At 39.7% G+C, this 16,309-nt stretch overlaps 1 protein-coding gene across 2 annotated transcripts in view; it reads left to right on the top strand.

The window, feature by feature from the left end:
• The window catches only part of PMS1 (PMS1 homolog 1, mismatch repair system component), a 78,216-nt gene that overhangs the window by 46,258 nt on the left and 15,649 nt on the right, over positions 1 to 16,309 (top strand). For both annotated transcript variants that reach the window (XM_019554000.1, XM_019554001.1), the window contains 2 exons: positions 2,300 to 2,443; positions 8,267 to 9,177. In XM_019554000.1, coding sequence (XP_019409545.1) covers positions 2,300 to 2,443; positions 8,267 to 9,177 — 1,055 coding nt within the window. The remainder of the gene's footprint in view (positions 1 to 2,299; positions 2,444 to 8,266; positions 9,178 to 16,309) is intronic.

Below are 16,309 nucleotides of genomic sequence, written 5' to 3'. Positions count from 1 at the left end.
TCTGGCTTTTAATTTTCAGTATAATGAAAATAAGGTTATTTGAAGTGAGACCTATATCAAGTCTAACTTTCTGCTCATGATTTGTTGTCTAGCATAAATTGGTTGCAATTTTTATTTTTTACTTTTATTACATGGATGTAGTCCCCTCCAAGCTCAGGTTGGCTTACAACAAAAAACAGTTACATTTAGAAAATCTGATAAAAATATTAAAATAAAACAATATGTAATAAAAAAACCTTCCCCACACAGTACCCCCAAATTTAACGCCACTTGCAGAAAGCGTGCCCAAATACCATTTTTTTTTTAATCATCACTTCTTGAAGACAACCAGCTTTTGGCTTTGGGTTGCAAGGGGGAGGGAATTTCAAAGCTGAGGAGTGACTACTGAGAATGACCTCTCATGTCTTCGTCAAATGCAAGTGGCACACAGAGGTTGATAGCAGCTGAATTTAGGGATCACAATAGAACATAGCAAAGGTGGTATCCCTTACGGCTCAGACTGTTTTGGGCATCAAAAGTTAAGAACAACACCTTGAATCATGCCCAGAAAATTATTGGAAGCCAATGCGAACTGGAGCACCAAAGTAATGTGCAAACCTATCAGAAGGCCGGCCACTGTGTTCAGCCCCGCTGCTGCTTCTGGATGACCAGTATGGGCAGCCCCAAGTTTCAAAGTTCCATTCCATTGCAGTAATAAATCTCAGCTTTTAGATGAATACATCAGTACTTCAGTTTCTGGACTTCAGACATCTATAAACATTTTTATACTTAATACATTAGATTATAGGTACTGAATTAGAGGACCCCTGGAAAAACTTCACCCCAAATGTTTTAGGTAAGAAATCTGAAGTATTAAGCATTTCTTTGATGCCAACTCAATAGAATTATCTTCATAGCTTTCTCTAAGAATCCTGCATATCTTTCTTTTTTTAACAAAATTATGGTCAGTGTCAGAAAACAATATAAAAGTCTTAATTCGGTCACATTATTCATTGCTTATCCATGCTGGGCTTCTTGAGCAATATACACATACATTTTAAAAAAAATGTTATGTGTATTTAGTCAAAATGAAAGTGATAGTTCAATAGCATTGGCTAGTGCAGGGCATAGCATAGGCAGAATTTGATACAGTGCAAGTTTCCCCCCTCAGCTGTGCCAGTGCACACCAGTTCTGATTTGCAGCAACATTGCTATTCTAGTTCTGCTCTCGGAGGAGTAACTGAAAGTACTGACCAAATGTATGTGTGTTAGGTTTTGTGATGGACAGAAAGAAATGATTCCCACTTTGGACCCAAAGCTGTCTGAATCCTGTATAAGCTGTGATTTTAATTTTGCATTGTTCTAAGAGGGAAGAAAAAGTGATGTATCACGTAACTGTAGTTCAGTGTTTGCTTAGAAAGCAAGCCATGAGGTTAAATTGTATTTTTCAGCAGTTAATCCATATTTGTCTGTTTTATGAAAGATAGTTTATGATTCCCACCCCCTTCACTGCACTCAGCATGTGCACTTCTAGAAGGATCTTTGATTCTGCACAGAAACACATGGTCCTTTCACAGGCCTACCTTGCTGAGCAAAGTTTAAACCTAAACAGAATGGTTAAATAGTCTCATAGTGGCAGTTTAGATTTATTTTTTTTAACTCTACCAGGACATTAGAGAAGCCAGATCCTGGGGGGCATGCATGAAATCCTAAAATCAAGCAAGATTTAAAAGAGGGCTTAACTTTGTTCCAGTTATGATTTGAATTACAAAGGAGCCCCAATCTCCGGGAGAGGGTGAGCTTGATCACGATGGAAATTAATGAATAAGGTGGTTTCATACGTCTTTTTTCTTGTCATAGAAAATAATAATATTAATTTTAACATACATGCATATAGGCTCATATTCTCTCTCTCTCTCTCTCTCTCTCTCTCTCTCTTTCTTTAATTTAGAAGTAAATGCATTTGGGTTGGAAAAAGTATAAAAAAAAAAAAAAAAAAGCATTGGATCTCCTGCCCATTTTGGGCATCAGTTTCAACTCCAACAGTAGCTTTTATTCCAAAGATATGAAATGGAATATGCTTACAATTTTATAAAGCTCAAAGGACCACTATCAGTAGTTTGGCACAGATTCTTTGGGAGATATGGCACAAAGGGAATGGAAATCACTTGCAAATGCCCTTATGGGTAATCTTATATCCAGAAATTCCCAGAGGAACTTTTTGTTAGTGACTCTTAATCTGTATAGTGTAGAATTTTGCTTCCTACCTTTGTATCTATTCCTTCTGTTGACTACTTCTCTTTGTTGAATTTATCCATAGTTAGTTCGACAGTACTATAATCTGAAGTCTCAGAAAGAGTCCTCTCGTTTGTACCCTGTGTTCTTTATTAAAATTACTATACCTGCTTCTGCTGTGGATGTGAACTTAACACCTGATAAAACTCACGTCTTACTGCATAATAAGGTAATTAATATTTTAATTTTTTTTTACTTTGGCACATACTTACTTTGGCCTTGATCCTACAAACTCTTACACAAAAACTTAACTTTAAGTAGATCAATGTGGGTTTCAAATGCTTAATGTTTAGAATATGCTTTAGGCTTTGCAGAATTATGGTGATATGTAACACACTGCTATTGTAATATAACTGTTTCTTGTGAAAAATTTTAATTCAAATAATTAGTTATTTGATTTAAAGCTGACTTAAGTTGTTTTTTAAAGAATAGTTGCATAGTCTCAAAACTCAAAACATCAAAGCTCCTTTAAGAATCTAACATTCGTTATTTTAAGTCAAGAGTTTACTTCTAGTTTCACAGACCTCCTAAGCTAGTCATAGTTGGTACTTAATTTTTATAGCAACTTTCATTTTAAACAGATTTTGTAGTGACTAAAACTAAGCAGAACTTTTATCTTTTTTGCACAGTTTGTATGTAGTATTAAAGTATTTGTATCAAGGCTGTCCAATTTCCAAGTGGCTGTACCAATGAGGGCTGCATGCCCACAGGCCACACCAAGATGAGCCACAGCCTCCCAAAGCCACACACCCCTCCACACTGCTACACTGTACAACAGCAACCCCACTCACTATGCACCGCATGCCTGCAACCCCCACTGCATAGCCACACTAGCATCCTACTGTTGCACCATGTTCCTATGACTCCCCCCTCCCCCTGTGACTGCATGCTTTGCTCCCTCCCTTTCCTGCTGCACTACATGCTCAGGTTCACCCTCAGCTTCCCATGCTGCTGTGCTGCCCTGCCCTTGGGGTGGTGGCAGAAAGGAGCAACCAGAGGAAGGAGGGTCTGCTGTTGCAGTTGGAGTGATGCGGGGAGTCTGACCAGGATCCCAGGGGCTGCAGATTAACTCTTCATGGACTGCCGCTTGGACAGCCCTTATTTATACTAAATGGGCTAGTAGACTAGTTAGATACTGGAAATATTCAAATATTTGATATTAGTTAGATACCTAAAATGTTTATATACTGATGTGAGACCATGGGGAATAGACAGGAAGAATTAGCGATCCTAGTACAGTCAAGTAATTATGAAGTATTTGGGATTACAGAGATGTGGTGGGGTAATTCACATGATTGGAGTACTGTCATGGATGGGTATAACTTAGTCAGGGAGGACAGGTTGGGGGAAAAAGGAGAAAATGTTTTACAATATAGAAAGAAGATGTAAATGTGTTCTGACGTGCAGTACAAACTGGGAGGTGGCCTGTTGAAAGCTTCTGGATAAAGGTCAGAGGAGAGAGTAACACAGGGATTTGTGGTTGGTGCCTGCTGTAGGCCATCCAACCAGGAGGAAGAGGTGAACAAGGCTTTTTAAACAGCTGAAAGAAGTTTCTCTAAACTGCACGATCTGGTTCTCATGGGAGACTTCAGTTATCAAGACATCTGCTGGGAGGGAGACAGTAGTGGAAAAGGAGTCTGGCAAACTCCTGGAGTGTGTTGGGGATAACTTTTTGCTACAGATGTTAGAGACGCCAACTAGGGGGGAATCTCTCCACAACTCGATGCTCAGAAACAGAGTAATTGGTTGAGAATGTAAAGATAAAAGGTAACTTGAGTGATGCTGACCCAAGGCTAGAATTTAAAATTCTAAGGTGAGGAAGGAAGCAGAGCAGCAGAATAAAGATGCTGGAGTTCAGAAAAGTAAACTTTAGCAAATTCAGGTAACTGGTGTGCTGGATTCACTGAGAGGCAAGCCTGAGGGGAAACAGTCCAAGAGAGCTGGCTGTACTTTAAGGAAGCCATAGTAAGGGTGTAGGAGCAAGCTATCCTGATGTGACAGAAGACTGGAAAGTACAACAGGATTAGCCTAACTAGACTGCAGTCACTTCAATGGATTGGTAATTCAAAAAAGAATTCTACAAGTATAAACTTGGTTGTATTACTAGATAACAATATAGGAGTATCACATGGGCATACAGGGAGAAAATTAGGAAGGACAAGACAAGATTTGAGATGCAGCTCACATGAGACATAAAGCCTAAGTGCAGACAATCAAAAAGCCCAAGGCTAAATCAGTTCAATCTTCACAGGCTAGTCTAAGCTGTGTAGATTGAACTGATAAACTAATGAACAGACATTTACTTTTGATTCTGGAAATGCAGCCATATGCCTGCAGTGGCCCAGGCCAGAAGCTAGGGGGTGCTAGAGCATATCTCTTTGCTTAGCTGGAGCCAACAGCTTGAGCAGGTAGCCCGCCCACCCTGCAAGGGGTTGCAGCAGAGGTGGAAAGCATTCTGCGATGTTGGGGCTTGGTTAAAATGAATCTAGAGGGAATCTGGGACAGAAGTTCAATAAACAGATTTAACCTAAATAGTTAAGTCTGATACTATGTCCATCCAGGTTTATTTTAAACTGGTTGTGGCCATTTTGAAAGCCGTTTATGTGCACCGAACTTCTGTTGTGTTACAGATTTGAATTGGTTTCCAGTCACTTACACCAATTTATGTACAATTTCTGTCCCTAGCCAAGAGGCAATAAAAGGGGATCCTACGAGTATGTCAAAAGAAGATGAAAAACAAATCAATTATACAGAATGTAGAAGGCAATCTACTTACAGGTGATGCAGAGGAGCCTGAAGTATTTAGCACCTTATTTTTATTCAGTCTTCGCCAGTATGGTTAGGTTTCAGATGACAAGAATGGTTGGCAGCAAAGATAGAAGAGACAACCTAGAGTAGTGGAGGAACAGGTTAGGGATTACGTAGATATGCATAATACTTTCAAATTGGTGGGGCTGGATGGGATCCACCCTAAGGTACTGAAAAAATTGTCTGAAGTAATTTTGGAGTCTTTGGTTTTTCTCTCTAAGAGCATGTGGGAGGTTGGGTGAGGCCCAACATGACTGAACAAGGGTAAATACAGTGCCCATTTTTAAGGGAGAGGAGGAAGATCCAGGAATTACATTCAAGGTCATGTTTACTGGTTACTTGGCAATATCAGGAAACAGATCCTCAAGGAATCTGTTGTGGAGCACCTAGAAGAGAACAAGGTGATTAGGAATGGCCAGAATGAATTCACCAGGGCAGTTCATGCCTGACCAACCTGATTTTTTTCCTATGATAAGGTGACAGGCTCTTGGATGGGGGGTGGTGAGCAATGGATGTGATGTACCTTAACTTTAGTAAGGCTTTTTACCTAGTTTCCCTTGATGTTCTCATTAAACATCGGTATCAGAAGTGGACTGGCCAAGTTCACCAATGATACCAAACTCTGGGGTAAAGCATCCACACCTGAGGACAGGAGGGCAATCCAGGCTGACCTTGACAGGCTCAGGAAATGGGCGGACGAGAACCTGATGGTGTTTAACACTGAAAAATGCAATGTTCTCCACCTTGAGAGGAAAAACCTGCAGCATGCTTATAAGCTTGACAGTGCTACGCTAGCTAGCACTACAGATGAAAGGGACTTGGGGGTCATGATTGACCACAAGATGAACATGAGGCTGCAATGTGATGCTGAGGCTAGTAGAGCGATCAAAACACTGGCTTGCATCCATAGATGCTTCTCAGGCAAATCACAGGACGTCATTCTCCCATTGTACTCGGCCTTGGTGAGGCCGCAGCTCAAGTACTGCATCCAGCTTTGGGCTCCACAATTCAAAAAGGATGTGGAAAGCTTGAACGAGTGCAGAGAAGAGTGCACATGATCAGAGGTCAGAAAAACAGACTCATGGTGAGAAAGCTGAGAGCCATGAGACTCTTCAGCCTGGAAAAGCGCAGGCTCAGGGGCGATCTGGTGGCCATCTGTAAGTTTATCAGAGGTGTTCACCAGGATCTGGGGGAACGTCTGTTCACCAGAGTGCCCCAAAGGATGATAAGGTTGAATGGTTATAAACTCCTCCAAGATCGTTTCAGGCTAGACATAAGGATGAACTTCTTTACTGTCTGAGCAGACTGTCTGGAATAGTCTGCCACTGGAGGTGGTTCAAGCACCTACTTTGAAAGCCTTCAAGAGGAATTTGGATGTTTATCTTGCTGGGATCCTATGACCCAGCTGACTTCCTGCCCCTGGGGAAGGGGGCTGGACTCGATCTTCCAAGGTCCCTTCCAGCCCTAATATCTGTGAAATCTATGAAATACAGACAAAACAGAAGTGCTGTAAGGTAGATGCATACATAACTGGTCAGATCATTGAGTAGACATGAACAGCTCATTGTTTAGTTGGGAGAAGGATCAAGAACTACGGTTATTTAGTCTGGGGAAGAGAGAACTGAGAAGGAATTTAATAAGTCTTCAGATACCTGAAAGGCAATTGTGATGGGCTTTTTCCTCTGTGGCCATAGAAGATATGACTAGGAGCAATGGCCTCAAGCTGCAGCAGAGGAAATTTAGGTTGGAGATTTGGAGGAACTTTCTGATTTTAAGGGTCGTCAAGCATTGGAATATGCTAACTATATAGAGAAATTATGGACTCGATTCCCTGGAAGTTTTCAAAAGCAGCTAGGCAGAAACTTTATGGATGGTTTAGGCAAAGGTGATCCAGCCTTGAGCAGGGGCTTGGAGCAGATGACTGGGATCATAGGATCATTATCAGGTCACTTCCAGACCTAGTTTCCTGTGATCCTATGATACTACTAGACTACAGGACGAATAATAAATGGTTTTATAAGTCTTTACTAGTACTAGATTCTGCTGTCACATAAGTGTTTACTCATGAATAGCAACTTGCATCATGAGTAGTACTGTGAAATCAATGAGAGAACTTGAATCATGGGTGTTATTCACAATGAATAAAGTGTGGCACAATCTAGACCAGTGGTCCCCAACACTTGTTCCATGAAACAACAAGCACAATGTGCTACAGGTAACATTACAGTTTGCTGTCTCTGGCAATTTCATGTTTAACATTTTAATTTCATGAAGTCATGAGCAACATGTTTCCAGCTTCTTTAGCCATGAATTTGTTGCTTTTGCAGGTTAGTCTGACACGCTTAATGTTGTTTTGATGTAGTTTATATGAGAAAAATATATCTTACACAAAAATAAACAAGTACATGTGGGGTTAATTTTCATATTTAATTTGATGTAAAACTCTGCTTTTACTTTAAAACATTTTTTTAGTTTTCTTCCATACAAAAGTCTTTGAACCATTCTGTGAGTTCACACACACACACACACACACACACACACTTCTGATGCTGTGATGTCTTGTGTAAAGTTACTTCATTCTGCTTTGATTGAAGTTAAAAACATGCAGCTAGTACATTCTGGGCCTGTCTACACATTCATTAATGCACTTCTGCTTCTGCGCATTAAGTTTAGTACCTCTAATATGAGGTACTACATAAAAGTGCATTAGGTTGCCCTAGTGCACAGTAGCAAAAGTGAATGCTTTTTTAGATGACATTTCAATGCTCAGTAGATTAATTCTACTGCATATTAGCACTGTTTTTGATGTGATGCTTTAATGCACAGTAGAATAGGCTACTGCACATTAAAACGCATGTGTAGATGTGTCCACTGAATGAGAAAAAATTATTCATAGTGTTCTAGAGGCTTAACATAATAAGGAAAGCACTATGTGTTTATTCTGTGGAAATAGAATAAATAAATGGAGCAAAAGTACCTATAGTGAAAAATTTAGGGTTAAATTATTGATTAGTGAATTTTAAAGTATTTTAAATAGTATGCATTACTACCTAACATAAAATAATGCAAATAAATATATCTGGACTAATTTGTAAAATACAGTGAATAAAACAGTTTAATTGAACCATCTGTCTGCTGAAAAATTGTCCTATTGCTTATGTGGTGTTTTTCCTCTCCCTCCTAGGAATCTGTACTTCTTGCTGTTGAAAATGTGCTGATATCACTATATGGGCCGCTACCTGCTGCAATATCTTGTGAAACTAATAAAACAGATGTTACCTCAGTGGATGTGTTTGATAAAACAGAACAAACAGATGTGCTTGTTAATGAAGTGGAACCATCTGGAAACAGTTATCTGCATGCTCATACTTCACTTCTTTCCTTCAATAATGGCATGCAAAATGGTCAAGCAGGAAAAAACACAGAAGTCTGCTTAAAGCATCAAACGTTGTGTAGCAAAAGCACTCATGGTATCCTTAATAAGGGAGGGCTTTCTGGATCTGATATGTCCCAGAGTGATACAAATCAAGACAGTTCCATGAATAATGTATCATGCAAGGAGAGTCCAAATAGATATATAGTAACATCTGCCCTAGATGGCAGTACACTAACAGACACTCAGTGCATAAATGCTAGTGAGCATCTTTTGAAAGCAGATCACTGTAATGAAATAGGAAGAAGTGATGAAATTGCAGTCCCTAAAGATTTACCTAACATCTCTGCTGATGACTGGAGCATGGGGCACGCACTTAAAAATTACATGGGAGAGAACCTAGAGCCTGTAAAAATGTTGATGCCTGAAATTGGAAGAGTAACAAATGAACAAACTGAAAACACTGATGATCAAAACCAAGATCAGCAGAGCCCAAATCAAAGTACAAAAAAACCTAATGTGGTAAATGATAAACTGGGACAGATAGTGGCCTATGATTTAATTAGTAGTCAAATAATAAGGAAACCCAAGTCAGCAATTGCTCTTTTCAGCCAAGAATATCGTTCTAAATTGTTAAATGATAACCCAAAGGCCAACGTGGAGGAATTGATGCTGAAAATTGAAGAAAAATGGGAGAAACTGAATGTAGAGGAGAAAAAGAAGTAAGTTTCCAGACTTTGCATTTGACCTCTAAACATAATAGTTTCCATTCTGGGTGACTCATTGCGCACCAAAGATGAAAAATTACATCCCAGTTATTTATGAAAAACAGAACAGAACATTTATTGTTGATTTTTCCAAGAACACCATCCTGGCAACAGGTTATATTTTTAATTATTATCATATTTACTTTGTGCAGAGCTGTACCATTGGTGATTTATTCATTTTAATATTGATGGCTTATCCACTCTGTTTTTCAGTTTAAGCACTTAATTCAATTAATTTAATTTTTCCAGTTTACTAAGTTTTTTTGTAAGCAGCAGCTCCCTATAGTTGCCATTTCATTTTATGTGATATAATTTTTTCATTTGTATTTTAAACACTTTTATTGTATTGCTTCCATGTCTTTATATACACCTCAAAGCAGCTAACTTCATCACTCTTGTGGAAAATACTTAGGTATGTTTTAGGCAACTTTCGGGTCAAATTCACTGGTAAACTATACTCCATTTAGCTCTGTGCAAGTCAATGGACAAAGTGTAAGATCAAACAGGTAATAACCCTGTATTATTCATATGTCCTCTGACACTTTGAAGGATTTGTAAACTATAAGCATTACTGCATTTTTAACAATTACTCTGGTGCTTTCAAGATGTATACATCACAGCTCATCATTCTTGTGTTATATAGGAAAAATCCTGCTGTCATCTGTACATTTGCTGAAGCCATCCCTGCATACAAGAGCCGTCACAGTTCTGTGCAAGTGAGGCAAGGGTTTAGGAAGATTAGGTATAGGAAACCCAATTATGTAGTGCAATAGGCATGCTGTCACTCAAGTTGCAGACAGAAGAGTAGCTCCCCATTGTAACTCATGGCACTGTGCCATGAGTTACAACAATTCCCCAGACCCAACAGACATTCGCTGCTGGGTCCCAGGAGCTGGGGAATTGAGCTGCTGTTTAGAGCCACTGCAAGCCTGCAGCTGCTTTCCCCTAGCAATGCCCTACTTCCCTCCTAGCTCCAGTGCTGTTTTCAGATTAGGACAGGGGGAAAAGGAAGAAAAGGGAGCTTGTTCTAGGAGGTTACCCAGCTGATCCTGGAGGGTGAGGTGGTGGACTGGATCATCTGAAAAAAACCCAGACCAAACTCACTCTGCTACCTTCACCCCTCCACCATTCTGAAAATAGTGCTGGTAACAGGACTGAGCTGCATCAGCCTACCCTGCTCCTGGCACATGCAGACACAGGTTACTGAAGGTGCTTCCATTTGGAGGGTGCAGATTGTCGCGGGATTGGGCCCTTTTAAAGCATTCTGCGGCCATGCACTTGTATTTTGTCATGACTGTAGAATGCTTTCTTGGGCCGGATTGGGCAAAAATCATCGTTTCTGTCTGTGCCATCAGTGTGGTGTGGGAAGAACTAGGAAGTAGTAGTGATGAGTCTTGAAACAAGGTACTTTGTCATTCCAACAGTCCTTTTCTTCACCCCACCCAAGTCCCTGTTTTATTTAGTCATTATTTTAAAGAGCTGTTCTTAAATTATAGGAACGTAATGGTTGTGCTTAAATACAAGAAAACCAACACTCATCCTAGGTCCAGTAGATATATCAACTGCTAACTGTTAAGTGTAGAACCACACCAAATGACCTGTAATTAGAAATATTTCTTTCTAAACCAGTGGTTCTCAACGTTCTTTTCCTGAAGGCATCCCTCTGTAGCTTTTCCAATTTTAATGGCACCGTGGTTTGGAATTACTAAGCTGAATTCTAAATTCAGAAAAGTTAGAGATACTTTGAGGTTAAAAGGTTGTGAACCACTGATTTTGCTGGTCCCAGGTAAGGTGACAGGGGTAGGAGCTCACCTTGCTGTGTCTTCCTCTTTCCACTCTCTGCCCTCTCCCTGCCCTTTGTCCATACCTTTTGTCTTTTACCTGAGGGCAAAAGAGCAACCCCTGTCACCAGACACTCCTTCAGGCTCTTGCACACTGGCAGCTGTAGCCTGTGCCCCACAGGTCCTCCCACTAGCCTCAGTATTGGAGTAGGGTGAGTCTAACTGAAAAGCATGGCTTTGTAGCCCCATGTCCACCTGTTACAGAGCGCGATGTTGAGAGTATAGGGGCAGCTGATACAAGGGCTTCCAAGGGGTGGGAGAAGGCAGCAGTGGCAGTCTCCAAAAGAGCAGCCAGAGAGATCCTACTTGTTTGCAAGATGCTGGGGCAGGTGCAGAGCACCAGATGGGGAGAACTCCAAGGAGTTTTAGTTTGCTGCCCTACAGCTGCGGAGTTAAGAACTGGGTTCTGCAGTTCAGGGGCTCTGCAGGAAGCCCGTGCAGGCAGCCTGGCAGCAGCCCAGGAAGGTAGGCTCTGCCTAAAATATTTTTCTTTCTTTTTTTCCTCCCTGGAACATGCCTGAGCTGTGCAGAGGCCCAGTGCTTCCCTTCACGGCTGCAGTGCCCTCCCAGAACTGCCCAAGCCGGGTGCCTGTGGATGGGTGCCACCTTGTGGGGGAAGGGGTCAGTGCTGCTGTGGAGGGAAGCACCAGCCCCATGCCCTCCCCCCCCCTGCAGCCCAGGGACTGCTCCACCTGCTGGCAGCTCTCCCTCCCCTCCCTGCCTCCTGAGAGGCAGATAAGTTCAGGTGTGTAAGGGTGTGTGTAGATGAAATGGGGGGCCCTAAATTGAAGTAGTGTTTTTAAAAATGCTCCCCCTACAAGGCGGCACCCACCCGCAGGCATCCAGCTCGGACTGTCCCGGGGGGAGGCACTGCAGCCGCGGAGGGAAGCAAAACTGCAGAGGCATATTCTGTACAGGAGAGGAGAACCTTCTTTAGCTCATAGGCAATCGCCTCGTTCAGTGAAGTATGCAGATGGATATCCTATTGTCTTCTCCTTTCCTGTTGTTAATCTCACTTTTGGTCAAATTACAAGCAATTCCATTGTTACTAAATCCTGAATAGAAGTCTCCATGATAACTAGCTTGCATACCTTGCAGATCTGAAATTCGTAATGTATTTTATGAATTTTTAAAATATTATGAGACTTTAAACTTGTCTTTTATGTAAATCTATTTTTTAACTTGGGATAAGAATAATAGTTTGTGCAGATATGGTACCATCTATAAAGAATGTATATTATGAGAAAAGATGAGTGGGATTTACTGAAACAGTAAAAACAGGCATCCTAATAGAGGTTATTAATAAAATTAACAGTCTGGAGAAATCTATTGTAGCGTACTGGTAAAAGATTAAAAATTATGGAACAAAATAAGAAAATTAATAAAGTGCAAGTGGTTCTCTAAAATTCCTAAAGTATTTAGTCTTGAAGGGTGCATATGGACAGGTTATTTATAGCTGAAGCAGAATATTATCGAGATCTAGATTTTTTTGTGGGGCTGGGGGAAGAATGAAAGATTTTAGAACATATTGTGAATAGCTAAGATAAGGAAAATGCTTGTTACACTTAAGGGGTGGTGGGTGGAGAGGGATGAAAGAAGGCTGGGTAAGGATGGTCAGAGAGAACGAGGTTGCACTATTCAAAGTAAAATATAAGGGTGACTTCAGCAAGGTTTATCTGTGAAGACAGTAAAAAAAAAAAAAAAAAAAGGACAGTTATGCCTGTTAGATTATAATTGCCATTTTTAGTAATATTTGTTTCTTTTTATTTCTATATTTTCTTGAATGTACGCGCAAACTATTCTTTTCTATTCTTCATCTTTTTATTTCTATATTTCCTTGAATGTACGCACAAACTGTTCTTTTCTGTTCTTCGTCTCGTTTGAGAACATCTGCATTACGTGATAAAAATACCTAGTAGATTATTTGAGTTAAGCAAAAACTTTTTATCATCCCTTTTTAAAATCTTGTTTAAAGACTGTAGTGTATCTACTGTGTGGATAAATGAGAGGCCATATCTTTGAGAGGAATTTTTAATGGAATCTGGATTAATGAGAGTTTCAGTGAATCACTATAATGGTAGAAATCTACTGTGATTAAATTACCTTGTATGTAATTGAAAACAGAAGTTTTTCCAGTTGCTTCAGGATGTAAGAACTTGCTCTGTTTTAGCTTTTTGTACAAGGGTGCTCTTCTGCCATGATAGTTATGTTAATAATGTACCTACAGATTAATTGTTTTCCCTCCAGTCAGGAGTAAGACATTTCTTTGCAAGTTTCTGACTTGCAAATAGGTATAATCCTGTTCCTATTGAAGTCAATGTCCATAAGAATATTTGTCATCAATAATATTGTACAGAGCTTCATTGTTGGTATTTCCTATTAAATATATAGTCTCAGGATATCTGTGACAGTATCCCAGTGTCATTAACAATATCTGGTTATTTTATGTTCATAGAATGTATGCATGCATGGTAGGTTGAAAATTCTATACTGTAGTTCCTTTCCATTCTATTTAGAAGTATACTTTTGGTTATTATATGAAGAGTAAGATGCTGTCACTAAGGACCATACAATATAAGCAGAGGTAATCATTATAGATGGAGATCATTATCAGTTTTGATTCTAACCCAGTGCATGTCTGGCTTGTATCACATGTTACATGTTAGAGTTCAAAGTGATTTTTCATTGGTATGGATTGACTTTGTCATTAGTAATTAAAAGAATTATAGAGTCCTTAAACTAAAATGGAAAAACTAAGCTTACATGAATGTCCATGTTAGCAGCCTTAGTTGCTTCTATGCCCCACAATGTCAAGGATTTTCTCTCTCATTGTCATTGGGTAGTACTTAATACAATCTGCCCACACCGTTAGTGTTTGTCTTGGACTACATTTATTCAGCTATGCTGTCAAAATTTTTAGTGTAGGTTGTAGCCATGTTGGTCTCAGGACAAAGGCAGACAAGGTTCTTTGAGTGAATATGATATCTTTTATTAGACCAACTTAAATAGTTGGGGAAAAAAAATTTAGTGAGCTTTTAGGTTTAAAAACCCTTCGTCAGGCTGAGGGAATCTCTGCAGTTGGTGTGTGCTCTTCTTGGATGGAATGAATAGTAAGGAAGCTTTACTTTCACTAGTAAAGAAGCTTTACTATTCATTGCTCAGATAGATATTTAACAAAGTATTCATAGTGTAAACATATCTTTTTGTCTCATATTCTTGTTAAACAGGTTCCAATGTAGAATTCCCTTGCCTAAACATTAATGTCTGGTCATTGGTCTTCCCTTTTTGGAGGCATTTCCATTCTTAGGTTGACAAACACAAAAGTTTGTTCATTTATCAGGCAATTCTATTGCCTATGTGACTCCTACTTTGTCTCAGGGGAGACATTTAGCTTCTTGACTTGTAATAGGTCCATTACAAAGTGAGTGGGTAAACCATTTCACATGCATTTTTCATAAGAATAATGTAGAAAATCTCCACCTTCTCCATAGTAAGAAAATATAGCTTATTCTCTGAAGTCTGTACATTTTATAGGATGCCAAAAAGAAATCAAAAGACAGTATCTATTGTTATAGAAGGGGTTCATTTTCATAAAAGCATGAGATACTTTTGATACTATGATACTTAACCAGTAGTTTGAAATGATTGCCTTGCATTACCTGGATAAGCTAAGGAACAATTTATTTCATCCTTCGGGGGCAGGGGGCAAATACATGGGTGTCTTTCTGATCAAATTTCACTAAGGGTTTCCATACCCAAATTGTGCTACTTGCCTTCTGCCTTTAACAGCTCAGTAACTTACATTCTGTAGCTTTCTGCACTGCTATTAAATCTTTCCATCTGGGCTTAAAGTGCAAGTGGGAAGTAGTAGAATATTAAGAAACTTGCAGGGCTAGAGTTTCTCCTGACACAAACCTATAATGGCAAGACAATTTACTGTACCTTATATATATTTTTTAAAGTTTGATGTCACTGTAAAATACAAGAGCTACATAAGGAAATGTTCATCTTTTATAAACTGTTACCATCTTTTATAAACTGTTACTGTGAACAGCTAGTTTATTGATCAAGTCAAAGATAAAACAACATTCAGGATTAAGTCTCTATGTTCTAGTGATTTCACCCATTGATTTTAGAGGTAGCAGATGTTTTTTGTCTTAACGTTTACTCCATATTTTTTGGACATAATTTATTGTCCATTCCAAGGAACTATTTAAGTTGTCTTTTTTAGTAAATACCGGTACCATATGTGACTGTTAGCACATTATAATTAATTACAAGTGGTGACCCTTCCGTTGACCTTATTTTTCCAGCATGAGTGCAGATAATTGAATCAGACTGTTCCAGTAAATAGCAATAAATAAAATTAACATATGAACAAGCTAAAATACTTCTTTCCAGTAATGGTATAGGGTAGTCCTGCTTTCCAGTGAAGATCAGATTGATTTTTATTCTAGAATTCAGAGAATTAAATAGGGCTGAGAAAGGTGAGTGAACATGTTGGTGCTAAGGCCTTTAAAAAGTGATGGTAGTCTGAGATAGATCAACCATAAGATTCCCCTAAAATATGTACTGTTAATCCCTTAAACTTGATCCATAGTAATCCTTCTGAGCTTCTGGTTCTGAGGTATACCATACCCTTACAGATCTTGAGCAAAGGAAAAGTGCCAGCAACAATCCTAGAGTTTTCTGTTCATGGCTTTCAGCTTGTCTTTGTCTTCTACTGTCCATAATAGAAACAAAGCTGAAAGAAGAAATGCGTAATATGCAGAACAATTCCTAGAAGAGATCCATTTTGATGTTATGAAGCACAATGCAACAGACTTGGTATGGGCTACAGGGTAAAATACAGGCAGGGAAGGGGTGGCTGCTGTGGTTTGGATTGAGGCAGATGACATTCAAGCTTCAGTAAAGGTATAGTTTCATAGTTTCTAGGGTCGGAAGGGACGTGAACAGATCATCATGTCCAACCCCCTGCCCTGGGCAGGAACAAGTGCTGAGATCATACCCCAGCCAGATATCTATCCAACCTCCTCTTGAAGACCCCCAGGGTAGGAGAGAGCACCACCTCCCTTGGGAGTCCATTCCAGAGCCTGGCAGCCCTAACCATAAAGTAGTGCCTCCTGATTTCATAGATTTCATAGACATCAGGGATGGAAGGGACCTCGGGAGATCATCGAGTCCAGCCCCCTGCCCAAAGGGCAGGAAGTCAGCTGGGGTCGTAGGATCCCAGCAAGATAAGCATC

This window comes from Crocodylus porosus, unplaced genomic scaffold, assembly GCF_001723895.1.
Source record: "Crocodylus porosus isolate Cpor-Errol unplaced genomic scaffold, CroPor_comp1, whole genome shotgun sequence".
In the NCBI taxonomy this organism is placed as follows: domain Eukaryota; kingdom Metazoa; phylum Chordata; order Crocodylia; family Crocodylidae; genus Crocodylus; species Crocodylus porosus.
This window is presented reverse-complemented; position numbering and strand designations above follow the sequence as displayed.